General features: G+C 37.9%; 1 protein-coding gene across 1 annotated transcript in view; it reads right to left on the reverse strand.

Annotated features, from left to right (window-relative positions):
- The window catches only part of elna (elastin a), a 76,123-nt gene extending 54,730 nt beyond the window's left edge, over nt 1-21,393 (reverse strand). Inside the window, exons 1-4 of the mRNA XM_056270710.1 lie at nt 21,049-21,393; nt 4,585-4,662; nt 2,246-2,302; nt 469-507 (exon numbers count right to left, since the gene is read on the reverse strand). Coding sequence (XP_056126685.1) covers nt 469-507; nt 2,246-2,302; nt 4,585-4,662; nt 21,049-21,124 — 250 coding nt within the window. The 5' untranslated portion in view covers nt 21,125-21,393. The remainder of the gene's footprint in view (nt 1-468; nt 508-2,245; nt 2,303-4,584; nt 4,663-21,048) is intronic.
- Nucleotides 21,394-24,419: the final 3,026 nt, after the last annotated feature.

Here is a 24,419-nt window from a genome sequence, read left to right on the forward strand (position 1 = left end):
TCACTGGACATCAGCTCTATAATGTGTGGAATTCATGAAACACAATGCTAAGGAACATTTCCATTGTTATTGCAACGGAAAAATATACAGTTATGTGGTTTATTGAGTTCACCTGATATCCAACAGATATTACAAAGATATGATATTGGAATTTTAATTTAGAGAACATAATTCACAAACAAATATTGTGACTGGAGAGGGTTTGGAACAAGTTGATGCTGCTGCTGTTGTCGTGATTGATGCCTTCATATAGTTCTTTTTTATGTTAATTCTACACCACTGATCAGTTGGAAAAAATAATTCAAATGTTTCAGTTAATATTAAGTTCTGAGGTACAACAAATTGATTGATTGTTCGGTTTGGTTGGTTGAGTGAATAAAGTCTGAATGATGTTAAACAATACAGGATTCTGGTCTCAGTGGAGGAAATCACCCTACAGTGTTTATAGTCAAAGTAAAACGATCTTACCTGCTGCTTTTGCTGCTTTGTATTGGGACGTCCCAGCACCTGTTAAAACCAGTAAGAGTTATAGGACTTTCAGTGCAGGTGAGTACACACACTCAAAAAAATGATATGTTGGCTTTACTTAACTTTTTTTTGTAAACAGGTTCCACCGGTTCCACATAACTATGTTTCGTTAAACAAACATAATATGTTCATGTAACTTCAACATCATGGAATTTGGTCATTTTAAGCGACCCAATTAAACTCTGAGCTAATGAGTTAATTAAGTGAATAATTGAGTGATGATTGAGCATTATTGAAGACACCTGATGTTAACAAGCAGAATCTCTGAATGAGGAAACCGGAATGTTTAAGTCACCATTATGGAGATAAGTATTTGTTTTAGTTGGGCTCTTGACCATTAACTTATTAACTTTATATTTTGTTTGGTTGCTGTACATGAGTTATAACAGCCGGATGAACAATAAACAAAGGTCATCTGATGGTATTGGTTGTGTTTTAACAATCATTATTTCATAATCATTTGACCTGAGTCACTGAACTTATATTAAACCGAATTTCTGAGTTAAGTTTACCTTATGGATAATAACAGCACTGTCATTGTAGAGCATACTATTTTTTTGACTTTTCAATGAAATTCAAATGATCAAATCAATAAATAAAAAAGAAACTTCCTAAAAAATATTTTCAGTAGACACACACAGACATCAAGAATCAGCCTGTAAATCTCACCAATGGTGACAATTATAAAGCATGTTGTAGTGCATTCTGGGTGCCACCAATCAAAACTCATTCATGGCTCCTATCATGCATTGCTGCATGAATAAATAATGAGCTTATGATCTGTTTGTCACCATTGCTGAGATTCATATGCTGATTCTTGATGTCTGTGTGTGCCTATTCTAAATATTTTTTAGGAAGTTTCTTTTTTATTTCTTGATTTGGTCATTTGAATTTCATTGAAAAATCTAAAAATAGTATGCTCTACAATGACAGTGCTGTTATTATCCATAAGGTAAACTTAACTCAGAAATTCGGTTTAATATAGGTTCAGTGACTCAGGTCAAATGATTGTGAAATAATTATTATGTTAAAACACAACCAATACCATCAGATGACCTTTGTTTGTTGTTCATCCGGCTATTATAACTCATGTACAGCAACCAAACAAAATCTAAAGTTAATAAGTTAATGGTCAAGAGCCCAACTAAAACGAATACTTATCTCCATAATGGTGACTTAAACATTCCGGTTTTCTCCTTCAGAGATTCTGCTTGTTAACATCAGGTGTCTTCAATAATGCTCAATCATCACTCAGTTATTCACTTAATTAACTCATTAGCTCAGAGTTTAATTGGGTCGCTTAAAATGACCAAATTCCATGATGTTGAAGTTACATGAACATATCATGTTTGTTTAACGAAACATAATTATGTGGAACCGGTGGAACCTGTTTACAAAAAAAAGTTAAGTAAACCCAACATATCATTTTTTTGAGTGCATCTTGTCAAGTGTAGCCGAGAAGAAACGGTTCAACTTTACTCTCAACCTCAGACGGCACCACACAGCACGTGCAATTGTTCTTTGGAAGACATTCAAGAGTTCGGTTTTAGATGCCTAGCAGCTGCTAAACTAGACCTTCCAGCGTGATTAATGCATTTGAGTAGTAGAGCTTCTTGTATTCGAAATCCATTCTGAGAGTTCTGATTGAAATCATAATCATCATATCTTAATTTGGTATAAATGTGTTTATGATGAGCAAAGTGTTGTGTGTAGTCACCATGAGGAAGGCAGCGTCCATCTGCTCCACAGAAAGTTGAAGCGCTCTGGGCTCCCACTGTGTGTGAGTACACACATCACATCATCATCACACACACACACACACACACACACACACACACACACACACACACACACACACACACACACAGGCTATGCGCTGGACCCTTTTCGAAGCTGTATGCTCTGAAGAGAAAATAAAGCATCAAAGAACTTTCATTCTGCTTCTTCATGCACTCAAAAAAATGATATGTTGGCTTTACTTAACTTTTTTATGTAAACAGGTTCCACCGGTTCCACATAACTATGTTTCGTTAAACAAACATAATATGTTCATGTAACTTCAACATCATGGAATTTGGTCATTTTAAGCGACCCAATTAAACTCTGAGCTAATGAGTTAATTAAGTGAATAATTGAGTGATGATTGAGCATTATTGAAGACACCTGATGTTAACAAGCAGAATCTCTGAAGGAAAAAACCGGAATGTTTAAGTCACCATTGTGGAGATAAGTATTTGTTTTAGTTGGGCTCTTGACCATTAACTTATTAACCTTAGATTTTGTTTGGTTGCTGTACATGAGTTATAACAGCCAGATGAACAATGAACTGAGGAGATCTGATGGTGTTGGTTGTGATTTAACATAATCATTATTTCACAATCATTTGACCTCAATCACTGAACTTATATTGAACCCAATTTCTGAGTTAAGTTTACCTTACTGTCATTGTAGAGCATACTATTAGCCTTTTCAATGAAATTCAAATGATCAAATCAAGAAATAAAAAATAAACTTCTTAAAAAATATCCTGAGTAGGCACACACAGACATCAAGAATCATCAGCATATGAATCTCAGCAATGGTGACAAACAGATCATAAGCTCATTATTTATTCATGCAGCAATGCATGATGGGAGCCATGAATGAGTTTTGATTGGTGGCACCCAGAATGCACTGCAACATGCTTTATAATTATCACCATTGCTGAGATTCACAGGCTGATTCTTGATGTCTGTGTGTGCCTACTCAAAATATATTTTTTAGGAAGTTTCTTTTTTATTTATTGATTTGATCATTTAAATTTTATTGAAAAGTCTAAAAATAGTATGCTCTACAATGACAGTGTTGCTATTATTCGTAAGGTAAACTTAACTCAGAAATTCGGTTTAATATAAGTTCAGTGACTCAGGTCAAATGATTGTGAAATAATGATTGTTAAAACACAACCAACACCATCAGATGGCCTTTGTTTATTGTTCATCCGGCTGTTATAACTCATGTACAGCAACCAAACAAAATCTAAAGTTAATAAGTTAATGGTCAAGAGCCCAACTAAAACACACACTTATCTCCATAATGGTGTTTTAAACATTCCGGTTTTCTCCTTCAGAGATTCTGCTTGTTAACATCAGGTGTCTTCAATAATGCTCAATCATCACTCAGTTGTTCACTTAATTAACTCATTAGCTCAGAGTTTAATTGGGTCGCTTAAAATGACCAAATTCCATGATGTTGAAGTTACATGAACATATTATGTTTGTTTAACAAAACATAGTTATGTGGAACCGGTGGAACCTGTGTACATAAAAAAGTTATGTAAAGCCAACATATCATTTTTTTGAGTGTGTCTCTAACAGGACATCTGTGCCGAACTAATCACTGGCAACCCCAAACTGAGTGAAATGCAACAGTTTTCTATAGAATTGTTATATATTGTATTGACAACTCATCAATTAAATATTTACCATCGTATATTCTGCATAATTGGATGTTTTTAAATAAACACTGACTAAAAACTACATAAGTTTTAGTGCTGGACGATATGATGATATATATATAACATTGATATAAATGGACTGCATTTATATAGCGCTTTCACAGACCCAATGGCCACCAAAGCGCTTTACATATTGCCTCACATTCACCCATTCATACACTCACTCATACACCGACGGCGGTGTCAGCCATGCAAGGCGCCATCCAGCTCGTCGGGAGCAGCTGGGGTTAGGTGTCTTGTTGTTCATGGACACCACGACACTTGGTCAGGTGGAACCGGGGATTGAACCACCAACCTTCCGGTTTGTAGACAACCTACATGAACCACTGAGCCACTGCCGCCCCAAATATAAGTTATCACTCGGATTTAGACATATATTGTATTTATATAAAGCGTTCACAGGCAAATTTGCTTTATGTATTTCCCTGGTGTTGAAATCAGGCCCATTTAAATGTGAGGATTCCTGCTGCATGTCAGTGTCCATGATCACTGGATCTTTGGTAAGTTGTAAGGAACACTCAGCGGAGTGGTGAGCAGATCATGGCTGTCATTGGTTATACCTGGGTAAAGTCCAGCACCTGGTAGATATCCAGCCCCACCTGGTCCTCCTCCAGCTGAACCCTGAGGCACATACACCCCTGAAACAGAAAAACACCAGTGGTCAGGGTCTGTCTTTCACGTTTCCCAAGCCCGACCCTAGCTGACACCCAAAGAGAAGAATCCAGCCGAACGCCGTGTCTCTGAGGAAACAGAGACGGTTCTGAAAGACCTTGACAAGCATTTCTCTGGACATTTTGCTGATGTCAATTACTCACAGAAATCATTCGGCCTTCAAGTGAAGTCAAAAATGTGATTGCTGTCAGATTCGAATGAACTCATTTTCATTTCATGTGTTTCTCTTTTTCCTTTACTGACAAAACAGGAATAAGCACTAATACAGCAGAAGGAAGAGGAAAGGATGGACATTACGGGTGAAACTAATGCTTGTGCTGCTACAGAAGACGATGGGAGATGTAGTCATGGGACAAAAATCCTCATAAAGCTAAACGAGTATAAAAGTCTATCGTCCTTCTCTCGTCTAATCTGCTACGCACAGTCAGCTTATTGACAAACTCACTTTTATTGTGATAGTAATTAGTTAGTGCGACCACGCTTAACCCTCTATGGGACTAATTGTGAAATCACAATTAAAAAAATAAATGACTTTATATTTTACATATATTTAAGACTAAAATCATTTACCAAAATTAGTTTTCCACATCCGACCTTTGACTTTTTTTTAGGATTTTGTCATTTATAACTGACTTTGTTCTATTAGGGTCAATCATTTTTGGCAAATTGTCTGAAACTTCACACACTTGACTCTCTGAAAAGGAGTGAAAATGAGTTAGTGTTTCAAAAAAACCCAAACATTAAACAGCTTTATTTAATCTTGTTACTATATTTCATTTGGAACTCACATGTGAAAATGTAAAAAAAAACTTGACTCGAATTCAGACGTAATTTCACTGCCTGAAAAGTAGTGAAACCACGTCTTAGTGTTTTAAAAAGCATTAAAAAATAATCGTTTCTTTCTTGGAATTCCAATTCAATAATTGTAGCACAAGTGAAAATCAACAAGACCCTTCTTTTTCAGTGTAGCCCACACTTTCCACACGTACAGTAACTTGATTTTGACCTGTTTAGTCCTGATTTTTGGAGCATTAGTTTGTCAGTGTAGTGAGCATCATAGGCAGTGGCATCTCTCCTGACCACCAGTTGTAGTATGGATCACATCTTCCAAACTGGCAGGATAATGTACTCAAATATCTGACTTCCACAACAAGCTATGACTTATATTCTTCATCACTGCCATAACCCTCACTGCTACTATCCTCCTTGATCTTCAACTTCTTCCTTTCTTTCTACGACCTCATTTTCGTCGAGATTTAAAATCTGAACTAATCCAGTGCTTCGAAAATGAGGCATAAGAAGTTGGCACATGATGGAACTGCACTACTGTCAAAGTACAGGACTTGCTACTGCCAATGCAAACACGACACGCTGCTGTGATCAAGTAAGACATGCTGCTGCTGTCAGAGTTCGGCAAGTTTCTTCCAAAAGTTAATACATTATATATTACTAGTTACTGTCATTTGAAAGTAATTAGTTACATTACAATATTACTGTCTCTGAATTGTAATGTGTCGCACTACTTTTGCGCTACTATTTCACCAAAATAACCACAGAGTTATGACTATAGGCATTCTAAAATGCTACAATGTTTTTTTTTGCTGCTGATTGTACATATAGTGGAGGGCAATGTGGTATAGCATAATGACTGTGTAGGAAGGCTCGTGGCACAATACAATAAGTAACCATCACTGTCAGAATCACAAAATTATGGTAAATTATGGTAGAGATACCAAACACAATAGAGCTAGAGCCCATTATGCAACCTAGGCCTATAGCCTAATGACGCACAACCTAGTTTTCTTTTCATTTATTTTCTTTCATCTTCTTTTAATTTAAAGCTCCTGTAGGTAACTTTTGAAAACATATATTTGCTAAAACTGTCATTATGTCCTGACAGTAGAATATGAGACAGATAATCTGTGTAAAAATCAAGCTCCTCTGGCTCCTCCCAGTGGTCCTACACTCAAAAAAATAATATGTTGGCTTTACTTAACTTTTTTATGTAAACAGGTTCCACCGGTTCCACATAACTATGTTTCGTTAAACAAACATACTATGTTCATGTAACTTCAACATCATGGAATTTGGTCATTTTAAGCGACCCAATTAAACTCTGAGCTAATGAGTTAATTAAGTGAATAATTGAGTGATGATTGAGCATTATTGAAGACACCTGATGTTATCAAGCAGAATCTCTGTAGGAGAAAACCGGAATGTTTAAGTCACCATTATGGAGATAAGTATTTGTTTTAGTTGGGCTCTTGACCATTAACTTATTAACTTTAGATTTTGTTTGGTTGCTGTACATGAGTTATAACAGCCAGATGAACAATGAACTAAGGATCTGATGGTGTTGGTTGTGATTTAACATAATCATTATTTCACAATCATTTGACCTCAATCACTGAACTTATATTGAACCCAATTTCTGAGTTAAGTTTACCTTACTGTCATTGTAGAGCATACTATTTTTAGCCTTTTCAATGAAATTCAAATGATCAAATCAAGAAATAAAAAATAAACTTCTTAAAAAATATCCTGAGTAGGCACACACAGACATCAAGAATCATCAGCATATGAATCTCAGCAATGGTGACAAACAGATCATAAGCTCATTATTTATTCATGCAGCAATGCATGATGGGAGCCATGAATGAGTTTTGATTGGTGGCACCCAGAATGCACTGCAACATGCTTTATAATTGTCACCATTGTTGAGATTCACAGGCTGATTCTTGATGTCTGTGTGTGCCTACTCAAGAGATTTTTTATGAAGTTTCTTTTTTATTTATTGATTTTATCATTTAAATTTCATTGAAAAGTCTAAAAATAGTATGCTCTACAATGACAGTGCTGCTATTATTCGTAAGGTAAAGTTAACTCAGAAATTCGGTTTAATATAAGTTCAGTGACTCAGGTCAAATGATTGTGAAATAATGATTATGTTAAAACACAACCAACACCATCAGATGACCTTTGTTTATTGTTCATCCGGCTGTTATAACTCATGTACAGCAACCAAACAAAATCTAAAGTTAATAAGTTAATGGTCAAGAGCCCAACTAAAACACACACTTATCTCCATAATGGTGACTTAGGGGGCTTTCACACTGGCAGTTTAGTTCGGAACGGGGCACGGTTCGCATGAAAAATCGCTAATGTGAACGCTGTCATGGGACCCGGGTGCGCACTGCGGTACCGAACCCGAGACTACGCGGAGGAGGTGGTCTGAGTTCGGTTGCTCCCGAACCGTGCCGCGGTTCGCGTGAATGTGAAAGCAGCACGGACTCGGGTGCGCACTTGTTCAGGAAGTAAAGTGGCCCGCGCATGCGTTTTAGCTCATTGTGATGTATTCAGTTAAATAAAACACTTGTAAGGGATGATAGTGTTGATGATTTACCTTGGATACGAGCGAGAGTGAGCCTGCAGTGTATTCGTGCATTGCGCGTGAAATCAGGGCACCAAATTTGGAAATCCTGTCTCCTCAAAAGCGTCCGTTTGCAAGCAGCAGAAGGCCACCTTATGTGACACACGGACAGTAAACCTGTATTGTTCACTCAACTGCGCATAATAGCAGCGAATTAATAAAAAAAAAACACAATATTGCCCCGCGTTCTGTTTTCTATCATGCGCCGTGCACGTTTGCGATGACGTGATATGCACGCAAACGCACCAAGGTTCGATAGAATCAAGTTGAGTGTGAAACCAGACCAACGCTGCGGGGGGCGCCGGGAACAAACGCGCTCGGGCTCGGACCGCAGCAAACGAGCCCAGAGTAAAAGCCCCCTTAAACATTCCGGTTTTCTCCTTCAGAGATTCTGCTTGTTAACATCAGGTGTCTTCAATAATGCTCAATCATCACTCAGTTATTCACTTAATTAACTCATTAGCTCAGAGTTTAATTGGGTCGCTTAAAATGACCAAATCCCATGATGTTGAAGTTACATGAACATATTATGTTTGTTTAACGAAACATAGTTATGTGGAACCGGTGGAACCTGTTTACATAAAAAAGTTAAGTAAAGCCAACATATCATTTTTTTGAGTGTATTGCCATTTGCAAGAAATACACGCTCCCGGTCAGAAACAACCAATCAGAGCCAGGAGGAGTGTCTTAGCAGTGTCAATCACGCTCATGTCCGCGCTGATCACACCCCTCTCTTGCACAGCGCGAGCCATCGTTCAAACTCAAGATTGCCGGCGTGCTGCAGCTGTGCTTATGACAGAGAAACAACCTAAACTGCCAATTCTCGAGTGACACCTGCTCATAAAACAAAGAGGTAAAAGGAAAAAGTCTGATGACGATAAACAAGCGAAAAAGAAAGAATTACACAGAGCCCATTGACTCGGTGTCGAAACTCTAGCCGCATAACATGTCGATAAAATGTGACGCACTCTGCTAAGCAACAATTGAAACCTGCTAATTCACTGGCTTGTCATGTTGCTGAAATAATGTACTAGCACACCTTATCTAGCATTATATATCGCTAGAATAATTACTTACATGCTGTAACGTTAGTTACCGTTATATTAACGTTATCTTACTCTTACTAGCTATTTATAACTTATAGAAAGAGTGCAACGTTATAATGTTACATGTAGGCTATTGGAAAATACATAATGATTTGAGGACCAGGTTTGTAGTCAAAGTATGGGCAGGCCATAGTCAATGTAAAGCATATTATTGACGTTTAGTCCCTATTAGTGAATGTGCCATATAACTTTTTATCCGCCGTCATCGGTGGCCCTGTTTACTAGCCTACGACAGGCTCCGCTGTGGAGGACGAGCTGTGGAGGGAGGGCTGTAGCGCAGCAGAGAGCAAGGGGGTGGGACCTGTAAGTTGTGCTTGTTCAAATTTTCAGGCTAAGTCATCGTTTTCTCAAAACTCCCTACTGCAGCTTTAAGTAATACTATTTTATACATACTAATACATACTATTTTACCCACAGATTTGTTCCCTGGTGAAAACTAACGCTAATCCAACACTTACACTACTAACACTACTTAATTTCAGGTTAAAATGCGGTTTTGTAACATGCGTTACTGAGATTGTAATGAGTATAATTTTACCAAAATTTTATTTTATTAGTAATGCGTTATATTACTGCGTTACAGCAAAAAGTAAAATATTACTGTAATACAACTACTTTTGTAATGCGTTACTCCCAACACCGACTGCTGTACAATGTAGCGTACACAAATTACCTGTATACTCTATACAGGTGGAGCTGGGGAGGGGGAGGCTTTCTGAAAGCGTGCTGCACTGCTACAGCAAAGTATTTGAAGTTCAGCAACAAGCTCATTGGATACTGATACAGGAGGAACCAATCAGCTGTGGCCTACAGAGAATAACGTGATAACCATCAGCCTGCGACACCTAAAGTTTCATGACAGAACTTTGTATAATTGTAACATTGACATTTATTGCTCATTACTCAAGAATTAACAACAAAAGAAACCAAAAAGTTTTGCAATGTCATGTTTGTTTGCTTTGCAAAGGCACTATAGCATTATACTCTATGTATTCTTTGACGAAAGTATTGTTACATCAATATTGTAATCATTCAGTATCATGGTATATATCAAAGTAGTATACTATAGTATAACCAATCCTGTAAGGGAAGGTGAGAACATTGCTTATAGTCTCAGGGAGCGGGCTACTTCAAGTAAATAAAGCCCTGAGCTTGGGAAAGGGTAATTTTGGGAGGGGAAAACGCTATACGACTACTAACAGCTTCCCATGAGTTCTTGTTAGCTCAGGAATCAATTATGAAGTTACATTTCGATGCCAGACCCGGTTTGCATCACCAAATCGTGATGGAGAATGTGAACAGACCCTCCAATGACAGAGACTTTTAATAGGTTTTGCATGTTTCTCGAAGGCTATTTAATCAAATCCATACGCCCCAGCTTCTTTTGTGTTTATTAGCAGCAATGCAGTAAGCATGGTATTTTATTATGGAGTTGCACGAAAAGCCTGTCATTATTCAGTAATGGATTATACAGGTTTTATTTTTATTATTTTTTTTTTTTTTTTAAACCTCCCACTCAAGGCTACAGTTGTCATCATGTGAAAGAAAAAGCCACACATGGGAAGAATCATTCACAGTTGGCAGATCAGGTGCGCAGATTAAAACTACAAAAGCAAGCTGTGAATTGCCCTGGCATTGACTTGCAGATGAGGCAGTGAAGAAGTGAACAAAGATCTTTATTAAGCTAGTGGAAAGTTTACATATACTGTCATCAAGCCCTCTGAACAAGAAGAAAGCGTCACATGCTTTGCAAGGACAGAACATTATCTCATAGCTTCAGAACATGATTAGGGGGGACAAAATGTTTAGTCTGAGGCAAGCTACATTTTTTGCTTTAGGAAAAAAAGCTTCAGTTTACGCGATAATGCCAGCAGAGTTTTCTCTTACCTTCTCAGCAGTGCAAGTTTACTTGACTTGTTTGAAAAACAGAAAGAAAGGAAATGGGGAATTTGTGTGCTGTATGTGTCCTCATGACTAACTGCTGATATAATTACCAGTAAACTGAACTTTATCACATTATAGGAAGGACTTTAAGGGGTCATGACATGAGAAATCAAATTCGCCTTGATCCGTTGTCACATAAGAGGTATTTGTACCATTAAAACATCCAACAAGTTTCATAGCTGCAAATGTCTAACTCATTATAAACAAAGCATTTAATCAAGCTCCAAAAACAGCTTGTTTGGATATTGCGGGATCTGTGACATCACACAGGCAAAAATATTTTCATATGCCTGCGTCCAGAGCAAGACATCGAAGAATAGCTATACATCATCTCACCATAGGCCCCGCCCACTGGCATTCATTTGCTAAACGGCTGACATTTGCCTTCACTCAATGTGAGCGTCGCATCAAATTGAAAACCAAACCCATTATAATGACTGGCGCTGTCTACACTGGATACAGTATACAGATGTGCGTTCAGTTTCTGCCGTAGTCCACACACTCGAGTCTGCCGACAACAGGACAAATGGAAGAGTGAAAGAACGTTCGCTTTGACGCGTCCCAATCGAACAACTCATTTGGTCGTTTCTGTACAGACTTCAGAAGGAACAAAGGTTACCCTTTATTTTAAGGTGACATAGTTACATTGTACTTACTCAAATGAGTAATATTAAGTAACTACATGTACTTACTATAGAATTACAGATAGGGTTAGTGTTTGGTTTAGGGTTAGTTACTTGTAATTATGCATAATTTACTGTATTTACTTACTATAATAAGTACATGCATTAATGTGTAACTATGTCACATTAAAATAAAGAGTTACCGGAACCCAGAATCAGGAACAAGTGGATGGTTTATTTTAATGGCATCCCGGATTGCGTCGTTGGATTACACACGTGTGTGTGTGTGTGTGTGTGTGTGTGTTTGTGCAAAAAAACTTTATTAACATTAGGCTATAAGTGAACCTCAAGGAACATATTAAAATAATTCAATTAAATCCATGTAATGACCCCTTTAACTATGTTTAGTATAATAAAATAGAAATTTAAATATAAATCATTAATTTTCTTCTTTTTTTTTTAATGCTAATATCACCCAGTTTGCCATATCTGATCAGCTATCTACCCAAATAATTTGAATGACCATAAAGGCACACGGAAACTGAACGATACTACCTGAAGTTACTATTATCCATTCACATTATAAGTATATGGATTTCGAAATTGACTGTGCTGGTATGAAATCATCTTAGGGACAGTAAATAAATCAAATTGGTCATTTGGAATCATGCATATATGAATTTTACTGAGATTTTCAGGCACAAATAGAAACATTTCCTTAAAATGGCTGAAAATAAGTATATTGGAAATAATTGAATTTCCCAACTAAAGCAGGCAGCAGAATAAAAAACAAAAACACGTAGGTATCATTTCGGTAACACTTTAGAATAAGGTCTCATTTGTTAACAATAGTTAACTAATATGAACTGTTAACTATTGTTAACTAACTGTTAACTAATTGTTAGCATGAATTGTTAGTTAACTATGATCAATACATTTCTTACTGTATTTGTTAATCTTTGTTAACGTTAGTTCATAAAAATACAGCTGTTAATGTTAGTTTACAGTACATTAACTAATGTTAACAAATACAACTTTTCATTTTAATAATGGATTAGTAAATGTTGAAATTAACAAACAAAGATTAATAAATGCTGTGCAGTTCATTATTACTTCATGTTAATGAATGTAGTTAACTAATGAAACCTTAATGTAAAGTGTTACCAATTATTCTTTATTCTATATTTTTATAATACATTTTTCTATTTGTAAAGGGCAAATCAAATCAAATAGTATGTTTCTGTTATGCTTAATACTTACATCTGATTCCTTCTACAGTGGAAATGTTGCCGTTTGCACACATGAAATGCACACTCGGTTAAATGTTAAAGAAAGAAAGAGCTGATGCTTGTCAGACAATGAGGAGTGTTGGAGTTCAGTGGAACATTTGAGGGAATGGACAGAATGATACTGATCTCCAGTGAAAATATAATCGCCTTTCGGCTGGTTGGTGAGCGCAGAGTGAAGCTCCGCCCCCTGAACACACTCTTTAGCAGGACAGGAAGTGACAGATCACCATGGCAACCATGTCACAGCCTCCTATCAGCATCAAACAGAGGATTTCCTGTCTCCGTGCGAGTGGTGCGAGCGAGTGTGTTCTTAGATACCTGACTGCAACATGCCCTCGGTGACCTTTAGAGTCAGCCGTACACTGTGCAGTGAGCAACACTGTAACAGCCTAACCTGAAAATCTCTCACATTTTGTACTCAATGTAGCTATGCGTTACAAACAGCTTATATATTGCATCCACCCCCATTCTTTGAGAAATGCTTATTGTAGCTCCTTATTTTAGTCAGTCATGCTGAATCTTGTTTTGTTAATAAATTCAGCCCTCTTTATTGCATTGGTTGCTTTCATGCAGTTAAACAAAAAGCTATTATGAATGCTTACATACGTGCAAATACAAGAAGCCAGAATTTCTAGAAGTTGACATCAGGACCGTTTTGTGTTTAAAACAGAAAAAGTGTGACATTTATGACTGCAGTCATAGTCCAGTGCAACTGCTGTTTGCCTTTTCATTACGGCCCTTCATAAAGACACAGATTTATTGGGGAATCACTGATGAAACACTGTGATTTTGAGAAATCTAAATTATATCAGTAACGTAATTCACAAGGTCATAAATTAATAAATGTTATAAAGCTATGAAAGGTCATTTAATTGACGCACAGGGAATCATTAGGGCTGTTTTGGTGACTTATTTGGCAAATAAATGACTGACTGGTATGACATTTACACATTCTCTATGTGGGACGACTTGATTCCCATCCAGGTCACGGCTAATTAACACATTAATGAACGCATGACTCAGAGCACATCGCTCCATTGCAAATGACTGACAGGTTCAACTACAGCGTTACTTGGAACATATCAGTTTGTTTTCTGGATTAGCACTTTATGTCTTAACTCTTAAAATACAGTACGTATTAAAATGAGGCCAATTAAAAGACTAGTAACGTTTCTTAAAGGAATTTTGCAACACCACTGCAGTTGTGCATGCGATACATCATTTTGACTTATGAAATAAAACACCTTTATTAATTTTCTAATTAGTGAACGCATTTATTTAAACACGGCACAGCAACATGTGGAAATGTGAATGCAGATTCTATATGATTATACTCTATACTACCAGTCAAAAGTTTGGATACAGTTACTCATTATTACTATTTTCCACATTTTAGAATAATAGTAAAGTCATCAAAACTATGAAATAACAAATAGAAGAATGGAAATTGCGTAGTGACCAAAACCCAAATAACCCTTTTAACTATATTGAACTTCTTCTTAGTCTAGATTGCAGCAGTCACTCTGAACAATCATCCCCCAATTTCATTAGGTGCATCTTGGGATGCTTTTCAAACAGCATTGAATGAGTTCCCATGTTTGCTGTTGCTGGCTGTCATTGGCTGCTTTTCCTTCACCATCCATTACAACTTATCAATTCCAAAAAACAACAAAAAACAACAACAATTCAAATGATTGTTTTGTAAAACAAAATTCACCTGTCCAAACTTTAGACTGTTAGTGTACGTGTGTACAGTATAAGCTGCAACCCTGTAAATGAGCACAGGTGACTCCTGAAATAATTCCGTTCGAGAGGATTTTCTACAAATTATAATGATTTTGTAGTTTTGTTTTCATACATCCATGCTTTTGAACTCACGGAATGCAGGCTCAGCCGAGCATGTGGTAGGTAAGCCTACATTTTGTCACATCTTGACACTAGATTCCTATCTTGAAGAAAATAAAAAGGAGGATGACGAACGGCTGAAGGATGTGAGCCTGAGAATTAGAAGAGTAAATCTCTGTGATGGGAAACACCCTTCCCTGCTTTCCTTCTCCTGGACACGAGCCGAGCTGCGGCGTCTCACAACTGTAGTGCAGAGAGAGCGTTAACTTTGAGGAATGCAAAGGCAAATAAACATATGATACACAGACTGTCCTACATTTTTCAAGTCCATTTGAAAGGTGAGATGGAAGGCTGATTAGCCTCTATTCTCCCTTGGCTGAGAAGGTCTCACCTAACCCGACAAACGATACAGACAGAGATAACCGCTTTCTTTCTTCCATATATCAGCACAAGCCTCCTCCAGAAAGATCACATCCAGCAAGATTTGAAAGGCTTGACATTTGTAAACAGCATGAGCAATGGGCTATGAAACAGTTTCTCAACCCTGCTCCTGAAGGACCTCCAACACTGCACATCTTCTTTGTCTCCCCAATCAAACTCATCTGATTCAACTTATCCGCTCATTAGAAGAAACTCCAGGACCTGGAATGGGTGTGTGAGAAAGAGGAGACTTTCAAATTGTGCATGTTGGGGGTGCTCCAGGACCAGGGTTGAGAAACACTCTGGGCTACAGCGATCTCTATGAACCGACAGAAGCACACGTCGGTAATAGGAGTGGATTTGCCATTAGACATGCTTTACAGCTTCATATGAAAGGGAAACACCACAGGTTCCACAAAGTTTAAGCAAACGTTGAGCGGATTGTTCCAAAGTTTCCAATCAAAAGAAAAGGAACACTGAAAATGAGGATGCTGTTTATTCAAAAACTTGTAAATGTATATATTGAGCAACTTGTGGACACTTTGCATCACATCTTTAGAGAGATTATGACAAACTGTACCCAACCTAAATTGCAAACTATACAGTGTACCAACATTTCTGATTCAACATTTTTCCATAATTGGAACATATGAAGTCAACGAAACCACACAAGTGGACTAATATAATAGCAAATAAGCCACTTCGAATATCTTTAAAATAAAGACTAGATTTCCAAGCTCACTCTGTGGCCTTCTGCCTCATAACTGAATGAAGACCAGGGAGGAGGAAGATCATATCAGATCAAGCACTAACCTCATGACCAAGCACATTCCAGTCCATGTTCTGTCCCGAACAGAATCTGTCTAAGACATTGGCTGGCATGAAAGATATTCGGGCTGGTTTCGGATAAAATAATTTGGTTTAAGTGCAGGTCTTTGTTTAAATCTTGGCTCCTTCTCCTCTTGGTCGAAGTCAACAGGACACTCACTTTGACATTTACCCTCACTGGAATTTGTGGTTATAGAGTAAAAAACATTCTAATCTGCTATTCGGGACGTACAGTGGCGCATTGGTTCTACAATTTTAGGAAATATGAACAGCTTTATAAGACAAAATTCCTTTTACTGTAAATAAGACCATTGAAAAGCTGTCACTAACCCGCTTGAATTGCTGTTAACACCACTATGAACAAAGATAAACATGCTATCTACCCTAAGCACTTCCCTTTAGATGTGTATACAAAACCTAAGTAAGACTGGTCCATATTCAAGAGCACTTCAAAGAGATAGACAGGTCGATTTTAAATTCTAAAACTCACATGACATACTGTTCACACCACCTTACATCAAGCAGAACAGCCTTGATATCTGATGATTTCCCAGCAATGCCATCCTGTGATGGACTAGCGACCGTTGGGTATATGAGAGTGTGGCAAGTGAGCTGTGTTTCAAAATGCCAAAGATGGTAGATAAACTGTCAGATCTGTTAACATCCTCAGACTGTGAATGAGGGGGAGATATAAATGAATGTAGCTAAATGAAGTCGCTTATCTTTGTTAGCATTCCTACAGAGCTGCTGCCAACACTGCAGGAGCCCAATAGAGCATGGCGTTGAGAGCTGAGGTCACGATATAACGCTCTACAGAGGCCTATTCTGTCTATACAAGGCCACTTAGAGCATATCACATCAGTCAACAAGTACATACTGTATGCTGGATTGCGAACTGAAGAGCAGGAAACATGGGAGGTATTTCAGGCTACCCGAACCAGAGCAAGGGTTCAAATGGGATACTCTGTACATATTCATATGTACTCTGAACTATGCTTTTGCTAATCTCTAATCTCTGTTACCATTTGTAGTGTGCTTTACCTGTTGTCCTGCAAAATCCTCACTATATAGCCAGTCTCCAGCATGTGTTGTTCTTTAGACACTGGTTACCTTAAAGGCAGGGTAGATGATTTGTTCTAGAAACATTTTTTGTCATGCTGGTTGAAAGACTCTCTCTTCATATCCTGCTAGAAATCACTAAGTTAAGTGGTCTATATGTATTTATATGTGTATATTGTCTGTGGAAGGCATAGGACCATACAATGTCCGTCCAATCATTGCATTCGGTGCTTTGAGACATGAGGTAGTTTAACGCCGCAATCATGGCTGTACTGCCACGAGCGAGACCAGCACCAAACATAAACTGGCTTTAGTGCGTGAAAAGCATTGCATGCATTGTCTATCACAGGAATTACAGTTTTAACAGCGGCTCCAGTCAGCAGACAGCATGGCAAATGCTCTGTTCAAATCCATCAACACGCCACTAGACATACCACGAGACATTAATTCCTTTCAAGCGAGTACAGCCAGCACTGGAAAACAAGATCTCCAGGATGGAGTCCAGAAAGGCGCTCCCAGCACAGATTTGCCATAAAGCACCACTGGAGGAGTTGCTAATCTGATTGGGAATTTGTGGGGGGGTGGTGGGGCAATTCATCACGATCCCGTCTGACAGCCGAGGTGTGCCATCTGATCTGGTGGTGATTTCATACACCTTCAAGCAGAGCCAGCCGAGTGTCAATGAGGAGGAGACCTAATGGATTGAACTCCTCTGATGTTCTGAGCCAGAGACTTCCGCCAAGTGGTGCCTTTTAAAATGTGCTCCCCTTATTTCAAGCTTTGCTGTGTGAAAGTAGGGCTTCTTAGTTCTTACAAGACTAGAAGGAAGCAAGACCTAGCTTTACTTTCCTTTCATCTGGCCCTGGCCCTCCTCGCATAGCCTGCATGTCATTTAAGGCGGTTGACATAAAATAGCCTAATTATTTTGGCTGTGGCAGAGAGACCGGGTGCCCGTCTGCTGCGCAGTACTGTACTGGAAGCATCTGCACTAATAGCCGACCTGTAGCTGTGATGAAGTAATGGCCGTTACCTGATACAGTGCACAAAATGATTGGTTGTCATACGGTTACATGTATGACAGATTTCTGAGTGCTAAATTACCACGGGAGGGTATAAGAGAATGAGGGGGGAAACTTGGCACTTGATAATTGGGACTTCCACCAAGGGCTTTCTGTTTTGTATGATGTGGCTGTAACTGCTTAGGTATGCTTACACAGTCAATCAAACGTTTAGATACACTAAACTTAATGCCAGCTCCAATAAAGCAAACAGACTCTGTGATCCCACAGAACCATTATTTAACCACAACAGTTATTGCATACCTTGTAACACTATATGTTTTAACATGAAGTGTCATGATGGGAGCTCTTGTGCCCTTGAATAAAAGCTTTCATAGGGTCAAAGCAGTGCATGATGTGAGCCTTTTGGCTCCAAAATGACATTCCTGCAGCTCTGACAGCGGCTGTTCCATCTGTCAAGACAATCACTATTTAGCAAGAAGGGAAGAAGAGAGACATTTAGGTTTTGTTTAACCCATGGCAGGAACAGCAACGGTGACTTCCCAAGGCCCTGAAATTCCCACCTGCCCCATAACTCACTCACACCAGTAGAGAAAACATTCCACCTGCGCGAGCCGTCCAAACAGACTCGCAGACTCTGAAATTCTGACATTTTTGGTAATACAGAGGACATTTGATAATAATGCATCTAGAAAGCGATTTATGCATTGCAGACAGCACTGAGCAAACTCTCTATGGGCTCATTGGGATCGACTTCAGGCATACACCTTATCCTACAAACAGCATTACCTTTTGCTTAGAGTTGGTCTTTAAGAATTGATTTGGCTGTTTGATAGATGAATGCAGAGAGGGTGAGACGTAGTTTCTAAACAATTTCCCCATTCACAGCTATGACAGTTTTCACTCTCTGTACGCAAATATCACAGGTGCCCTACAGACAGGAATAGGATGAACAGACCAGTGATTTGGCTACATTTTATTTTTTATTGATCCACTTTTGATATTCTACAAACTATAAGTAACTTTGCACCTGCCTGTCAACTCTCATTTGAGTATTAGTTATTAATGAGAGTTAGCTGACATGTAGTTGCAAAGTTACTTATAGTTAGTATGTCTAAAGTGGTTTTACTTTGATTTGTTATGGAGCTTGTGACATGTGGAGGAAATACCAAAGCTGTTTTATGGCTACAAATTCATTCATTAAAATGAACATACCAGACTGCTGAAATTAAGATGCGGACCTGATGGCTTTTATGGAAAACATATAACAATTGCAAATCCTCACAGGCAACAAGAGCAGTATTTCTCCGTAATAAATTCATTCAGCATCAGTGAGACGGTGCTGAGAGAGGTCTCTTTTAGGAACAGCCTGGAAACACATACATCAGCAAGTGCCGAAGAAAGTATTTTTGTGAAAATAAATAAATCATTGTGAAATACTCTGGCTTTGTTTGGAAACTGGGAACAGACCCCCACATCCTTTCCAATCACGACTAAACATTGCACAGACGCACATCCAAGAACATCAAAACAACTGCAATTTAATGACGGGGCCAAAGCGGAGTTGGAAATTTTTTGATTTCCCCCTCTTATATTGCATCGCTCTATACCACAGTTTGCCTTCGTCCTTGCAAAGTCAGACTCTGAGCAGACAGCAAGAGCATACGCTGTCGGTGACTAGAGCCAAACACACTGACCTAATAGGCACTTGCGTGGCTCACTGGACATTGATGTCCACCGGCATGTTTTTTTTATTTGTCAAGTCTACAAAAGCTGACAGAAAGAGTCCAGCTGTAGACTTCAGAAATGCAGTACACATGAGCTGTGTTTTCGATTAACAAACTGATCACAACCCTCCCCATCGGCTTAGCAAAGTGCTCTACGATCGAGGGAATGGCCTTCAAGAGAAGCAACACTCACCACATTCATATTCCCAGTCGAGCATTCTGGCACAAGACGCATGAGAACTAATGCTAACATCTGTAGCTGAGATAATGTTAATGAATCTCTTCAGCCTGCATTTGGTGGTTTGTACAACAGTATTTGGATGCTGCAGTTCAGCTTAATGATGTAAACCATCTAAACAACTGTTTACAATCATTTCTATGCCTCTGTGATGTGAATACATTACCACAGAAGTCAAATATATCAGTCGTGATTGACCAAAGCACTGCTTATACTCTATATACAGTATACTGCCACTGAATCCTATCTTAATTTACTCACAGAAATTGTTTTCTTAAACAATTCTAACAAGAAGATAGATGTTTTATATCTATCTTCTTGTTTGAAAATGACCTGGATGTTATTAGGCAAAAGCAAAACATATGAATCATGTGAATGTCATCACTCCCGATTGTTTCCCATTATTGTGGACCAGATTCCTCAGTAAACTGGCTAAGTGGTAATGTTCAAGATCTGAGGGATGCCTCTGAATTGTTATTGATATATATATATTAATGCATTGTAGATTCTGGAAGATGTCATCGCTTTGTGATATTGTCACCATGCACGGCATATGTAAATGTAATAAAACGCATTACACTGAATGCATGACTGCTTGCATGTTATTAGTATGCTATCACCTCAAGTGAAAAGGCATGACTAAAATCACGATTAAACATGACCACCTGCAGTGCACGACGAAATTTCACTTTCTACACATTGCACACTTCTGGTTTATACACAATTTGCAGGTAAAATCACTTGGGAAGACCACAGCATCACTTCTATGCCATTAATGTTTCTCAGGATCTCCTATACGAGCCATCAAAGTTTACACCACCTACCTCCTTGCAGCGAAGGATTTAGCTGTATGGTGAGGAAGAATCCGAGAAGGAGCAACGCAGCCCTCCTGTTAGCCATCTCGCTCCAAAATGCACTGGCCCTCCCCGAATCAGCTGGTTTTATTCTCCAAGAGCTAATTACCACTTCAAAAATGTCTGAAAAAAAATGAAGAGGGGAGGAAAAAAGAAAATGATACTGGACACGACGTAATTAAGAAAGGGCAAAGCCGTTGGTTCGATGGATCATTGCACTTTTTTCTCTTCTGTGTCTGGTGTTGCTGTTTTTATTCTGGTCACTCCTGCCAAAAAAGCTGAGTGCTGCCAGAGAAAGAAAGAGAGTGAGAGTGAGTGGAAGAGAGAGAGAGAAAAAGAGAGAGAGAAATAGAAAGAGACATGCAGGGAGGAAAGACAGGAGAGAGGGGAGGGAAGGACGAGAGAGAACAGGAGAGACAGGGAGAGCAAGAGACCTTGCTTTCCCACTCTCTCGTCCAAGAGGAATTTCACTGTCTTGCCAGACATTTGCATGGACTTCACGTTTTTTATGTGAGCAGAGGAATAAAACAAAATCAGTTCTTGGATAACGATGTTCACCCCATCCCTGGGTTTCTTCCTTGCAACCACTCAAAAAAAACCTCATTGATCCTCAACTAGTTACAACTTTTCTCATTCCTGTAAAATGACAAGTCTTTTTTTTTTATTTTTTTTTTTACGTCAACTCAGTAAAGGGAAACTCGACTAATGTTTGTCTAAGAGACTTGGGGGGAAATTAAGCCCATTTGTTCTGTGAAGGGCATGAAAGCTTTGTAATGCATACACCTGCCAGCAATAACTGCAATGATACTCATTACATACAGTATGAACATGTGACTGCTTGCATGTTGTCTGTAATGAAATACCTTCATTAAGCATTTGAAAATGCACACAAACTTAATAGAAATTAATAGAAATAACAGGTGTTAGTGGATCAGGTTAAAAAAAAAAAAGAAGGAAAAGAAGAGTAACTCTTGCTCAAAAGAGAAACAATCTGGGCAGCTACAAGAAAGCAGACATGCTCATAAACATGAGAATCATGCACTTGGGATGAGTGGATGAGAGTCAATAGAAAGAAAGACAATTGATGGAACAGAGAGATGCCAAACTCACTAAAGCTTAGCTATTGCACTCATCCCCACTCTAGTCCTGAGCTAATTGCCAACCCTAAATTCTCAGTGAAATAGTTGGCTCTAAATCATGGCTCTAAATTCAGCCATGGCCAGAAGCCTGTGTATGTGCAAAGTACTTATTACCTACTTTACAAACTAAGACACAACCAGGACCAGAAAAATAAAAACCTCTATCTTGCTCCAGGTAGCACATGTATGCATTCAATGTGCATTATTTATTTCTTAACTAAGATCATTACATATTTAACTGTGACAATCAAGGCTGTTGGTCATGCAAAGAGAGGCACAGTGTCCACAGTGTCCAAGACACAAAATTCCCATGGAATAGGTAAAAAAAAAAAACATCCCTCATGGAGAGTCCAAGTTTTGTTTGTTTTTTAAAAATATTTTTCAGTTGGAGGAGCACTTCCAAGCGTGGTGAAGATGATTTCCTCAATAAGCTTTGTCTCCACAGATGGGAAGTAAGCTCAAGTGTAATTTTTCCCAAGAATGATGTAAGAGGAGTCACTTCGAAATCCTCACAGCTAATGAAACGGATATATAAAGCCAGATGGACAGACAGAGAGAAAGCATTTCTGAGTTTTTAAATCAACAAGCCCGATGAACTGAAAGATCATTATTTTTTCCAATTTAGCTTTAACTTAACACCATTTCTGGACATTGATTTATATCTGCAGTAGATTAATCTGCTGATTCATGGAGTCCTCTAGACAAATCTTTGAAAGACTTTTCCACGGTTAATTTCAACCAAAATTCTGTATCACTGTCCACTTTATATTTCATTGATTTAAAGTAATGCCCCAAGTACTTCTTGATTATTTTGTAACAACCCCCTGAAAAAAAATTAAGATATAATATTATTTATAAAATATATAAAGATATATCAATGACCTGTAATGGCAGATACATCACATTTGATGAGCTAGTCCTTTTTGAATAAGGAAATATGTCTGTAAAATGTCAACAGTTTACCATTATCTCACACCCTAAACATTATGAACCTTTTTATGAACCGCTTTCCGCATTCTGTGCAACCACATTAGTCCTGTGTTTAGCTTAAGGATAATAACTTTTGCCTAATGAAGCTGTGTTAAGACACTGAGTGCATTTTTTGGAAGTCAAATGCATTTTCCTCCTTTTTTGTCGGCTTTTCTATTTTAGCTCACGTCTGGTGCGTGTCCTTTCAGCATCTTGGAGATGCCAAAAAGACTCAGCTTGTTTATGAATCCGAGGAGTATGTGAATATTATCCAGACCTGCATTTGTCAAATAGTTCAGTTGTTAAAACATTCAACACTTCATTCTAAAAGTCTGGACATATCTTGGAATTCTTGTGGTTATATCTAAGAAATAATAAGGCACGTTTAAGTCACTCTTTGTATTATACACAATGGTCATATTGGTAACACTTTACAATACGGGTGCACTAATATGCATTAATTCATGTTTAACTAATGCATAGATAATCATGAGTTAATGTATGATTCATGAAGAACTAAACCATTAATTAATGATTACTGCATCAGCAACTAATAAATATGATTAATAGATTAAGTAATACATGAATTGCTATTAATTCAATGTGTCATTGTGTATTAATTCCTTAATAACATATTTTATTAACTAATAGTGTAAATTAATGTGTTAATTACCACAATTAGTCAAAGCTATGCACTTCAACTTCCAGTTGTCTGCTTTAATTAATCATTAGCTAATGATTTGCAAAGGTATCATTATGTTATGACTTTACTTGTTGAGGCACATCATTATTAACTAGTCATTTAGTAATTGTAGTAATTTACACATGAATTTGCACTAACAATGAAGTAATTAATCATGTATTAATGCACATTAGTGTACCTGTATTATCTGGAAGTTGAAATACAAGGCTTTGGCTCATTCTGGTAATTAACATATTAATTAACACTATTGGTTAAAAAAATGAGTTATTAGGGAATTAATTCACAATTACATATTTAATTAATAACAATTAATGTATGAACTAATACATTAACCATACAGACTCTTAATTAGTTCCTAATGTGGTAATCATTAATGAATAGCTTAGATAATCATTAGTTACACATTAATTCAGTATTATCTGTGCATTAGTTAAGCATGAATTAATGCTTATTAGTGCACCCGTATTGTAAAGTGTTACCGTTATATTTGTAGCAGAAAATGAATTCATTTTAAATATCATGCCTTCTGT

The sequence above is a fragment of the Rhinichthys klamathensis genome, unplaced genomic scaffold (assembly GCF_029890125.1).
Source record: "Rhinichthys klamathensis goyatoka isolate OS25496 unplaced genomic scaffold, OSU_Roscu_1.1 h1tg000014l_1, whole genome shotgun sequence".
Classification (NCBI taxonomy): domain Eukaryota; kingdom Metazoa; phylum Chordata; class Actinopteri; order Cypriniformes; family Leuciscidae; genus Rhinichthys; species Rhinichthys klamathensis.